This window comes from Petaurus breviceps, unplaced genomic scaffold (genome assembly GCF_028583685.1).
Source record: "Petaurus breviceps papuanus isolate PSGF00001 unplaced genomic scaffold, PetGlider_PUasm1.0 110, whole genome shotgun sequence".
NCBI classification, from domain to species: Eukaryota; Metazoa; Chordata; class Mammalia; order Diprotodontia; family Petauridae; genus Petaurus; species Petaurus breviceps.
Genome location: NW_027185597.1, coordinates 281,611 through 293,277, shown reverse-complemented (window position 1 = coordinate 293,277; position 11,667 = coordinate 281,611). Strand labels below are relative to the sequence as shown.

General features: G+C 39.7%; 2 protein-coding genes across 3 annotated transcripts in view; one reads left to right on the top strand and one right to left on the bottom strand.

Annotated features, from left to right (window-relative positions):
* Nucleotides 1-1,744: 1,744 nt before the first annotated feature.
* LOC138156652 (olfactory receptor-like protein OLF3) overlaps nucleotides 1,745-11,667 on the top strand; it is a 90,697-nt gene continuing 80,774 nt past the window's right edge. For both annotated transcript variants that reach the window (XR_011167201.1, XM_069082097.1), the window contains exon 1: nucleotides 1,745-2,093. Coding sequence is in view for 1 of the 2 variants with exons in the window: in XM_069082097.1 (XP_068938198.1) it covers nucleotides 2,030-2,093 (64 nt within the window). In the remaining variant the exon portion in view is untranslated. The remainder of the gene's footprint in view (nucleotides 2,094-11,667) is intronic.
* The window catches only part of LOC138156637 (TRPM8 channel-associated factor 2-like), an 8,129-nt gene continuing 1,540 nt past the window's right edge, over nucleotides 5,079-11,667 (bottom strand). Inside the window, exons 2-3 of the mRNA XM_069082071.1 lie at nucleotides 9,097-9,730; nucleotides 5,079-6,607 (exon numbers count right to left, since the gene is read on the bottom strand). Of these exons, the coding sequence (XP_068938172.1) occupies nucleotides 5,755-6,607; nucleotides 9,097-9,719 (1,476 nt within the window). The 5' untranslated portion in view covers nucleotides 9,720-9,730 and the 3' untranslated portion in view covers nucleotides 5,079-5,754. The remainder of the gene's footprint in view (nucleotides 6,608-9,096; nucleotides 9,731-11,667) is intronic.

Genomic DNA, 11,667 nt, shown 5'->3' with positions numbered 1-11,667 from the left:
AGCAAGTTACTTAACCCCAATTACTTAGGGGCGTCCAGGTGGCTCAACGAATAAGAGCACCAGCTCCAGTGTCGGGATGACCTGGGGATCAAATCTGGGCTCAGATACTTAGCACCACACCCAGAAATAACTGGCCGTGTAACCTTGAGCAAGTTACTTAGCCCCGATTGCTTATATATATATATACATATATATATATATATAGTAACTATTTCAATATTAACTGGTTTCTTTTGTATTTCATTTTATATGCTTAAAAACATTATTCTGAGAAGGGATCTATAGACTTCATGAGACTTCTGAAGGGGTCCATGACACAGAACAGTCCAAGAATCTCTAGGGTTTAAAACACAAAATCATTCACAAACAAAACTTAATAAATTTGTCACAATTGACTCATTTGCCCTCACTGAGAGTTTCAGCTGGAATAATCTCCAAAGAAAGAATATCCCTTATTTTCCATTAAGATTCTTGCTTATTACCAATTTCTAGTGACCCCCAAAGTCACAGATATATAGAGTTTAAAGCACATTTTCTGCATAAAAACTAGAACTGGAAAAGCAAAGAATTTAAAACACTGCTCTGTGACTCTGGTGAATTTTTGAAAAATTTTCACCTCTCCACTCCTTATCTTCAGCCGAGTACTCCCAACACATACAAGTGGACTTTTCAGTGGGCCAGGTCCCATGATATGCTTTCAGTTGAGGGTGGGAGATAAATACTATCACCAACCTCAACTTTGCTTCCTAGTGGCTTGTTAAGTAGATCATAAAAGGATTGAGGAACAGCAATTATCTCTTGGCCATTTTTCCTGGGAGAATTACTAATTTCTATTATACTACCTCTGCCTCATTCCTGGCAGGGCTTAAGCAACCTCTACACTGCTCACTCCCAACACCCATTCCGAAGGTAGAAGGACTGCCCCCTTTGTCAAAGAATTACACCCCCACACCCACATTCTCCATCTAACCTGCTTATTACTATGCAGAGTCTCCCAGATATGCCTTTTTGACAAAGATGGTAGGCCAGGTTCCCCAGCATGCCACTCTGTTATCAAGCAGTTCAGTCCCTTGGGTTTTCAACTGGGCTGCTTAGTGGAACAATTTTATAAAAGTTTCATCACTTTAATATTTTCAGATACTCCCTCACAATCCTCCATTTCCAGGCCCTGGATTATATTGTTTAGTTGGATAAATCAAAGGCATACAGAGAAGAAGACAAGCTTACCTAAGCAATTTTTACATATGCATCTTCCAAGTGTGCCATATATGCACATAGGCAGGTCACGAAACTTTATCTGTCAAATAATTCTGTGTATATAGAAAATTAGCTCTTAAAAATTTCCAATCTTACTCTTCAAATTTTTCAACTTTATCATCTTAATTAAGGCAATTGGTGACACAGTGAATGGAGAACTGAACTTGGAATCAGGAAGAACTCAAGTCTAAATTCAGTTTCAGATATTTACAACCTATGTGATCCTAAGCAAGTCATTTAACCTCTGTCTGACTCAGTTTCCTTATCTATAAAATGAGGATAATAATAATTGTACCTACCTTCCAGGGTTGTTCTGAGATAATATTTGGAAGTTGTTTGGCAAAGCTTCAAATGTAACATAAATGCTATTTATTATTCTTGTTGCTACTGTTGGTGGTGATGCTGCTATTTTCTCTCTATATTCTTAGCACTTTTATGGAAACAAATTCCTATTTTACTCCAGAGGAAAGTTATGGTCAAATTATGGGAATGTGGCAATTTAAAAGTTGACAAATTTCTATTTGATACTCATGGATTTGCATATTAGATTGCCTCTAGGAAATAAAGCCCTCACCTTGTTCTTTATCTTTTTCTCCTCTCTCAGCTACAGGAGGGCTTTGGCTGGGAGCTGGTCTGCGGTTCCCTAAGATAACACTAGCAAGATGAACTTGTGGGTGAAGAAGTTTTCCCAGAAAGCGCAGAAGAATCTGTCTCCTTTCCTCCAGGCCTCTGGTCTGTCCAGAAAAAGTTGCTGCTGCTCTAGTCTCCTTGAATGAGTAGCAACATAATCCTAAGAAATAATATGTCCTGCCAAAGAATTGAGGAAAGCCCAAAAGGTATGTTGGGGGTGGGGTGGGAAAAGAGGCAATGTCTATGAGGTTCTGCCCATGGTCTTTTCACCTTTCACTATGTAATGAGAGCCTTCATGACATAGCACACTATGATACCAAGTCATATCTTTATGAGTTTGGGGCTTAAACATTCTGTTAGCCTCCAAGCTCCTTTGTTATCTTGGAACTCCAAGAGAAACAATCAAAACCAAACAAAAATATCAACATACAGAGAAAGAACTGTTAAATAGAAGTTTGTATAGAATAATTTTACACAATACATATATGCATTATATATATACATGTGTATATATATACATATGTACAAACCTATTTTTGTTTATGGTAGGAGGGGGAAGGAAGAAAAAAGAAATTTACATAACTATTATATGTTTAAAGGCAATAGCAAATTGTACATATTAGATTTGCAGTTTCATGTGCAATCTTTTTTTTTATGAATCTATGTTGTGGAAATGCTTATTTTATTTACCATTATTAAAAAATAAACTAAATAAATGTGAAAAATGTAACTTGATTTGAATTAGTTGAATATTGAAATTATTATTTTTGGCAGAGATCTGATCTTTGCTTATTAAGAAGGGGATGGAAGAAATACTGCACTTTGTATGTTAGTCAGGCACAAACCTGGAAGAAACTATTTTTAAAAATAATTTTGATTATTTTAATATAGTTGCTGGTTTGTGAATTTTCCTACCACCATGGCAAAACCTCATATACCCGTTATATTATGAGGGCTGTGACAAATACTTATGAATTTTAAAGCTCCCCACCCTGTTGTATTATCCAGGTTCTATAAATGGAAACAAAAGCCAAATTTGCAATTTTTATTAATACTGAACAGTGCTTTCCTTGAATCTCTCTCTTTCTACCATGGTGAACTTGAGCACCTAGACAAAACTTATGCATCTTCTTTCCTTCTATGGAGTCAAATATAAAACCTAGATAGCCCATACCTTTCTGACCCTAATCTGAGTGCTACATTAACAACTCTGGTTCTCAATTACATACAGCAATTTTTTTTAAGATGGCACCTAGAAGCAATAAAGGTTTCAGGATTCTCAAGTTTCTTAATTTGGTTTTACAATTTAGAAGGGTTACACCTCAGAGCAGCTCTATAAGTCTAACACAGTTATACAGACCCAAATTTGGGGTGGGTGGTAATAGTCACCATAGGGCTTGCTTACTTGACTGCTTAGTAATCCCAAGTCCCTGTCTAGAGTCTTTGTAGCCTCTTTTAGAGATCTCATAGCCTTTCCAGAGACTCGGGATGTGCTCTCTAGATGTCAGATAATTCTATCTTTTTCTACTCACATTGTCCCTAAATCCTTCATGTAATTAAAAGCCCTATCACCTTCAAGGAACACATTCTTGTTGAGGTATCCAGAATCCTGTGATATCCTTCTAGACCAATCCAGTCCCTTCCTTTCCCAAGTGCCTACTATGGATAGGTTCCCCCACCCCATATTTTCACCTATAAGGGTGCCATTGTTATCTCTGGAGGTGGAGGGTCCTGGGGAATAGAGCTGGAAAAGGATAATACCATTTCTAGCTCAGTGTACCAGTGAAGCACAATCTGTTTGGGTCAGTTCTGTGACCAAACAGAACAGGGTAGCCTCACAGGAACTGCTGAGCACAACATGGTACTGGCTAACATTTGGGAAGCCCTTATTTTTAATTCTTAGAAGATTTATTGTTTTTGTTTTTTAACATCGCAATCATTTTTGGATATACCCTTTCCCCAGAATCCAAAATGATCTTCTTTATTGGCAATTTAAGTAAAACCAATTTTTACACTGTGCATGTCTGGAAGGGTTAAGCTATTGCTCCCACAACTTTCCACCTCTTAGTAGTAAGGTCCTTACGATTTTCCAGAGGATCACCCACCACTTAAATGACTTTTGGCCTATAATAGGTTTACCTTGACCTCTAATAGTCAAGAAACCTAATACATTCATGATTTAAAGGTTACAACAGAAACATATCAAAAACAAAATGCAACAAACACTGGAACATTTCAGTGGAGGAGTGACCAAATCTAGGGGAGTTACAGGAGGAACTGAGTTCTGGTTCTGAATGACCAGGTCATATGGTGATGCTCTAGTTCAGAGATAGTTCTCAAAATGAAAAAAACGTGATTGTACGGTCACTCCAGCTCCTAGCAGCAGGAGAAGTACCAAGAACATGATGGGGGCTCCAGAATGATTATGACACTTGCTGCAATCCTCATTATAGGTCAGGAAGCATTGCCCTGTGTCCCACCCACGCAGTGTTCCTTGTCCCTCCAATCAGGATTTCCCTTTCCCTGTATGTCCCAAAGGGGGTGTGGGGTATAATTAAAAATCTTTGCTACATGAGGGACCTTTGAGAAACTATCCTCTTCTTGATTATTTGGAGGATGGTTAGAAATTTTCATCCCTCCCTTCATGCCATAACAAAAATACCTCATCAGCAATGCTACCCCTTGACTCTCTAAGCCTCCCCTGGAAAAGAATTATACCATGATCACTGAGTGTTTTACTGACAGTAGTATGAAGGGGCCAATTGGTATTGCATTTGAGTAAACAGTGGGCTATAATGGGTCTGCCCTTATTCAGTAAACATGCCAACGCCCAGCCCACTCTTCAGGAACTGGGCTACTACTGCTGCTGGGAGCTGATTAGCAGGGCGCTGCGACAGAGGTACTATTTGTTCAATGATGTCAGCTGATCCTGGAGCCCATTTCTCTGCTTATTACCCTAGGCCAGAGACTCTATGTCCTGAGTCTCTGTTCAAAGCCCATAGGGCCCAAATTTTTGCCCACTGCTTCTCTGTCAAGGTCTGCCACAGCCCCTCATATCTGGGGTCTGAGCATTCTAATGCCCAATGCTGGGGGCTTTACTCTTCCCTGCTCTGTCAGGGAATACAACACATAAAGCATCTGTCAAAACTAGTGCTGCAAGTGACTCAGGTCTAATCAGAATTGATGCTCAACACACAATGTTTATTGAAACAGCAGGTTTGAATACATAAGGTCAGGTTTAGGCAAGAGCACTGAAGGCAGGTTTTAATATGTGAAGCTAAGTATATGCACACTCAGAACTGTCTGCACTTACAGGGGTATAGGAGCTCCCCTAAGGCTGCTGGCAAAGCCAGGTCACCTCTTTCCCCTATAGGCTCCTAAGGTCTCCCCCACTACCAACAAGGCTGGATCATGGCTTCCCTCAGACAGTTTGGTGGGCCTTCCTGCCCTGCTAGTGAGTCAGCCTCAGTTACCAAGCTGGCTGGTCTGCTATAGTCTAGGCTGGCTGGCAGGTCAACAAAACCATGGGATTTTTATATAATGTTTAGAAAGGTGATGGGAGGGGAGGGAATTTTATCTGGGATACACACACAGGGTAACCTCAGGTGGTACCTTGGGGCCACCTAAACTTATCTATCTAGTATTTTTGGCTACTAGAGCATGGGTTTAACTGAAATGTTGGGGCCCAGCCAAGCTTATCTCTATACCCTTATGTCTTAAAGGGTGTAACCAATGGGGGTAACTATGACTATGCTAACTTATATATTTCTTTTTAAATTTTAAAAAGGAATTGTTTTGCTAAGCATGAGGGGTGGGCATATGCCTTGCGGTTATATTCACACACAATATGGGGCTTTTGGAGCCCTCTTAATCACACATAGGATGGACGGGGACTATTGGCATTTCAAGTTTCAGAGGGTCCACTTTGGTTTCAAATTTCCTGAAGAAGTATTTCAGGGAAGCATATGCAGGGATCTCCCTTACAGGCATCATCTTGAAGGTCTCATGATCCTTCTTTAGCTTCTCCAGACAGGTCCCTACCAAGCACCCTCCCTGACAAACTGGCTCTTCCAGAACTTCATGCAGTGCCAAGCGCAAGTGGTATATCTTCTCCTCAGGACAAAGCACAGGGAAGCAACTTTTTTCCAGGGTCTGATCTAGTATGCTGAGGCCAAAGTGGTTGAGGATATGATTCCCAGGATAATCAACCAAAGCAATTCCACATGGATTGTCGTGGGCCCACGACCAAGCCTCCCCTCCAATCAGTAATCCCCCACCCTCTGCCACAAACTCAAGCAGCTGTTTTGCCTCATCGTCCTGGAAGGCCTGGCAGCAGTAGACACTTAGGTCATCAGAGACACGGGGTACTATGCAGTGTTCTAGGCAACAATCAGACAACAAAGGACACAGATCTTTCACTTCAGGGTTAATCCCAACCTTACCCTTACCCTGACGGTCCCCTGCCAACCAACAAACAGCGTTGCACAGAAAATGGGACAGGTTAGGGTCCCAGAGCATATCTTGATGGGAAGCAAGCACCACCCGACCCCGGCCATATCGGGCCGCTGCCAGGAAGCAGCCTAGAGATTTATCTAGGCCCAGAGGGAAGGCCAAGGCTCCATGCACTAGGAGTTGAGAGGGGACTCCTGTCAAACTGAAGCTCAGTTCTGAGATTCCATCTAAGAGTTGCTTCTGATCCTGGGAAAGGTCTTGCCCAAATCTGAAAATGAGGCATATATTTCCAGTTAGCATTTAATGAACTAATATGACTCACAGGATTAGGAATATTGCTTAGTATTTGAGTAGTCAATTAATCAACAAACATAACTGGGTCTTTTGTAAAGATACCGACATTCTGAAGTAGAACATCTTTGAATTAGAAGGGACCATATAATTCAACTAATCTTCTCCCCAGTTAAAGCACAAATCTCATCTCCAACATCTCTGATAAGTCGATTTGCATAATGCTTTTTAGTGATGAGAAATTCTAGTTCTTAGTTGCCCATTCCTTTACTTGACAACTCTAATTATTAAGCCATATTTACTTAACATGAACTAAAACCTTGCCTCCTGTAACTTCTACCCATTGAACCTTGCTTTGTCCTTTGGGTCCAAAAGACAGAGCCAATTCCTTATTCGCATGACAGTCCTTCAGATGCTTAAAGACAGCTATCAATTGATTCCCCCTACCCCATGGCCAAATATCCATGATTTCTTATCATATGTCATAATTTTGAGTTCCCCTGTCCATCCTAGTCACCTTTCTCTGGACATAATCTAGTTTACATGTAAAATGGTGATAATATTGCCGAAATATACTTTACAAGGTAATTATAAAGATCAAGTTAAGTAATGGAAATAATGCTCATATTATTGGCCATTATCCTGAATATTATCTTTCTTTCCCTTTGTGTGGATGAATATATGATGTTATTCTCAGTTCTTTTTGCCTCTATCCTCTTACATGTTTTTAAGAGACCTGGCTTTGGAGTCAGATAATCTTCATTCAGGGGCAGCTAGGTGGTACAGTGGATAGAGTGCTAGGACCAGAGTCAGGAAGACCTGTGATCCAGCCTTAGACACTCATTAGCTGTGTGATCCCAAACAAGCCACTTAACCCTGTTTCCCTTGGTTTCTTCATCTGTACAATGAGCTGGAGAAAGAAAAGGCAAACCACTCCCAATATCTCTGCCAAGAAAACCCCAAATGGGGTCCCAAAGCATTGGAAATGACAGAAACAACTGAACAACAACAAAAATCTTGATTCCAATCTCAATTTTGCTATTTACTATCCATGTAATTATGACTAAGTTACATAACCTTTGGGAGGCTTAGTTGATCATCTGTAAAATAGTCAGGCTGAAGATCTAAGATCCCTTCAAGATCTCATTCTATGTCCCTATGATCCTAAGTAGAGATGAAAATGGAACATTAAAACCATATTAACTATCAGGTACCGTCCTGGTTGACAAAGTATGACTAAAAGATGGTAAAATGCATGACCTTAGTATGACATGAAAACAGGTAGAAAAATTCCCAAATGGTCCTGTTGTGTTCCGATTTGAAAGACACTATTTTTAGCAGGTAAATCAGAATTATTCCAAACCTCGGGAATAATGAGATAAATTAAGCTTGGGCAACTTTAGTTAAAGATTAGTTAAACAAATCCTGATATGACCCTGACTATCATGGTTAATTTTCTTTTATAGATAACTTTGATTACCTGAAAAACTATTCTTAATATTCTTCAATATTACACACAGAGGAGTAAACAGAAATGAGACTTTTATGATGTGGTATCATTCAGCTAAAGGAGTAAGAATGGTTAAAGGGAGTATTAATAGGGCAGAAATTTAAGAATAACTCAATGTACCAAGCTATATAAATTGATTGAGTGCATTTGTGAAGACTGACTATAATAGCATGAGCATTTTATTTCAAACTAAAACTATAATTTTATGAGTTCTTTATAATGTTGTTGTTATTGAATTGTTTCAGTCATGCCTGACTGTGACTCCATTTGGGTTGCATTTTTTTGGCAAAGATGCTACAGGGGTACGCTATTTCCTTTTCTATCTCATTTTACAGATGAAGAAACTGAGAAAAACTGGATTAAGTGACTTGCCCAGGGTCACACAGCTAGTAAGGCCAAATTTAAACTCAAGTCTTTCTGAGAACTCTCTCTACTGCACCACCCAACTGCCCTAAAGTTATACTATGTGCTTGTAATTATTTGATGAACATTTATTGCTTAACACTATATAATGTTACTTCTCATTATAATTGGGACACATCAATACAATAAATATAATGATACTACACAAAATAATTTATAGATTTCACACTCAAGCTACCAAGGGTTATCCTCTAGAGCTAGAAAAATAATAAAATTCATTTGAAAGAACAAAAATTCTAACATCTCAAAAGGAATAATGGAAAAAATTGGAAAGAATAGAAGAAAAAACACTGATAGCTCTCAAATTGTATTATAAAACAGTAATTGTCAAAATATTTAGTATTCGTTAAAGTAAAAAAAAAATAGATCAGTGGAATTAACTAGGTAACAAAACTTCATGTTTGTGGGCATAGTACTCTTTTTAGACAAGAATGTCCTTCGTGATGGAGACCATTGATGCTTTAATGTTATCACTCTTGCTCAACTCATTGACACCTGCCATAGAGATCTTTACTCACAGGAATACTACTCACCTTACTATAAGTGGAATTGTAGGTACTTTCCTAGAGACTTCAAGGCAGTTGATATATCCATAGGTATCAGTGAAGTATACACCAGCCACACTGGTTATATGATTACCAGGGAAGTCAGATAGAACCTTGCCCTGGCACTGCTCATTTGCCCACTGCCAAGCTTGACATCCAATGAGCAAGCCTCCACCATTCTTCACAAAGTGAATCAACTCTTTGGCCTCGGTGGTACCACAAGCACTTATGCAGTATACTCCTAGGGAATTGTCTATGCAATCTGTAATCTGCACTTCATGACAAGGGGAACAGAGGATAGAGGCCAGATCCTTTGCAGATGAATGTACCCCAATGACATCTCCTCGGCAGCCTTTGAGCCAGCCTACAGCATTGTTGAGAAATGGGGTCAACCCTGTATACTGCAGGTAGCTCTCATGGCCCATGACCACCATGCGGCCCTTGCCATACTGGGAAACAGCAATGAGAACCTGGCCTTGCCTATTTACCAGCACTGGGAAGGCAGCTTCACCAATGAGAAGTAGTTCACAAGGAACTTCATTGGTGGGGAGGTCCCAGCAATCTACCCCTTTCATTAGCACATTAATGACTTCTGAGGGTTTCATCGTCATGGATTTTTCACCTGTTGTAGAGAGAGAAGCAAATACTTAGTTTGGTGATGTAAGAAATCCCTTAGGAGAATAGTATCATCATTATAATTTCTGTTGGATACTTAACATTAATTTCAGGATTAAGCCAGTAAATAGTATTATCCTTATGTTTCAAATTCATTTAAAGATTGAAGCTTATCCCTCTCTTGCACAGATGAAAAGACTAAAGCAAAGAAGCAACTCAGTCATGGTCATCAGAGAAGTCAGTGGTTGCTGCCTAGAATACCAAACTTTATTCCTGACCATTTAAATATATAGCCACATTCAACTAGTCAAGATCAGTTCCTTCTGTAATCTTTTGCTAGCACAAGACAGAGAATAGGAGTAGAGACAGAGAAAGATAATGCCCAAAAAAGCCTCTATGCATAGGAGTTTGACTCCCTCAGAGTTTACCTAAGACCCTGCTCCAGGCAGCTGAATGGCAGAGGTTGGAAGCTGCTTTATAGATCAGATATAAGATTGGGATTGCTGGAGGAGGAAATAGAAATACCCAAGTTATCCCTTCCCCAGGTTGCACTGCAGGTGTTCCTATGTCTTGCCTTTACCTCCTACCTACCTATTTTCTCCTTAGTTCTTTAAAATCTGATTCCTGACCCTTCTGCTCTACAGAAACCCATCTCTCTAAGGATATCACTAACTTTCTAATTCCTAAATTGCCCATTCTTTTCTAGGGTTTTATTTCCTTTGACCTATGTAGGGTCTGAAACTTCTGATCATTTGTTCTTGCAATTTTTTTCCTTCTTTTCCCCTCTGATATGATTTTTGTTCGATCTTTTCAGTCTTGTCTGACTTTTTATAATCACTTTTGGGTTTTTTTGTTTGTTTTTGCTTTTTTGGAAGGGGGAAGTTAGGGCAATTGCGGGTAAGTGACTTGCCCAAGGTCACACAGCTAGTAAGTGTTAAGTGTCTGGGGTCTGAGACTGGATTTGAACTCAGGTCCTCCTGACTCCAGGGCCGGTGCTCTATTCACTGCGCCACCTAGCCACCCCTTTTTGGAGTTTTCTTGGCAAAGACACTGGAGTGGTTTGTCATTTCCTTCTGCAACTCATTTTATAGATTATAAAAATGAGGCAAACAGGGTTAAGTGAGTAGTCCAGGCTCATATAGCTAGTAAGTATATGAGGCTACATTTAAAGTCAGAAAGATGAGTCTTCCTGACTCCAGGCCCTGCACACCATCCATTGCATCACCTAGATTCCCCTTTTGATATTACTTCTCTGTTTCTACTGCCCCATAGACTGTTTATAAATTTTTATAGCTATAAGAGACCTTAGAGTCATCTATTCTAACCCCTTCTGCCTTTTACAAGAGGGAAAATGGAGGATCAGAGAGTTTGATTTGTCAAGTCAATCAGAAAGGTATGGTAGAACAGATATTTTATGAGTGCTCACTTAGTTATTTTTCTCTTATACCCTACTACCCCTTCAGGAGTAGCACTGATTCAGAGCTGGAGGTCATTTAATTGAAACCTATCATTTTTAGAGAAAGAGGCCAATGTGCTTATGGTCACACAGGCAAATAGTTGATTGGGAATTTGAACTCGAGTCCTTTGCTTCCAGATCAAATATCAATTCCTCTAAATCATTTTGTAGATGGGGGTGGTATAGTGAAAAGAACACCCTAGTAGGCAGAGACATGAATTTTAGTTACAGGTTTGCCAATAACTAGTCATATAATCTCAGGCACAGAATAAAGTCTGTGATTTGGAGACTGCTCTGGAAAAAGATGAGGGCAGGTAGGCAGTACAGTGGATAGAGCACCAACTCAACTGAAAAATGACTGAACAACTCGAAAAAGAGTTGGGGCAGTGTGAGAGGAGTAGAGGAAATTTCAGAGCTGACAGATTGAGGAAGACTTTTCACTGATTCAGAGAGAGAGAGAGAGAGAGAGAGAGAGAGAGAGAGAGAGA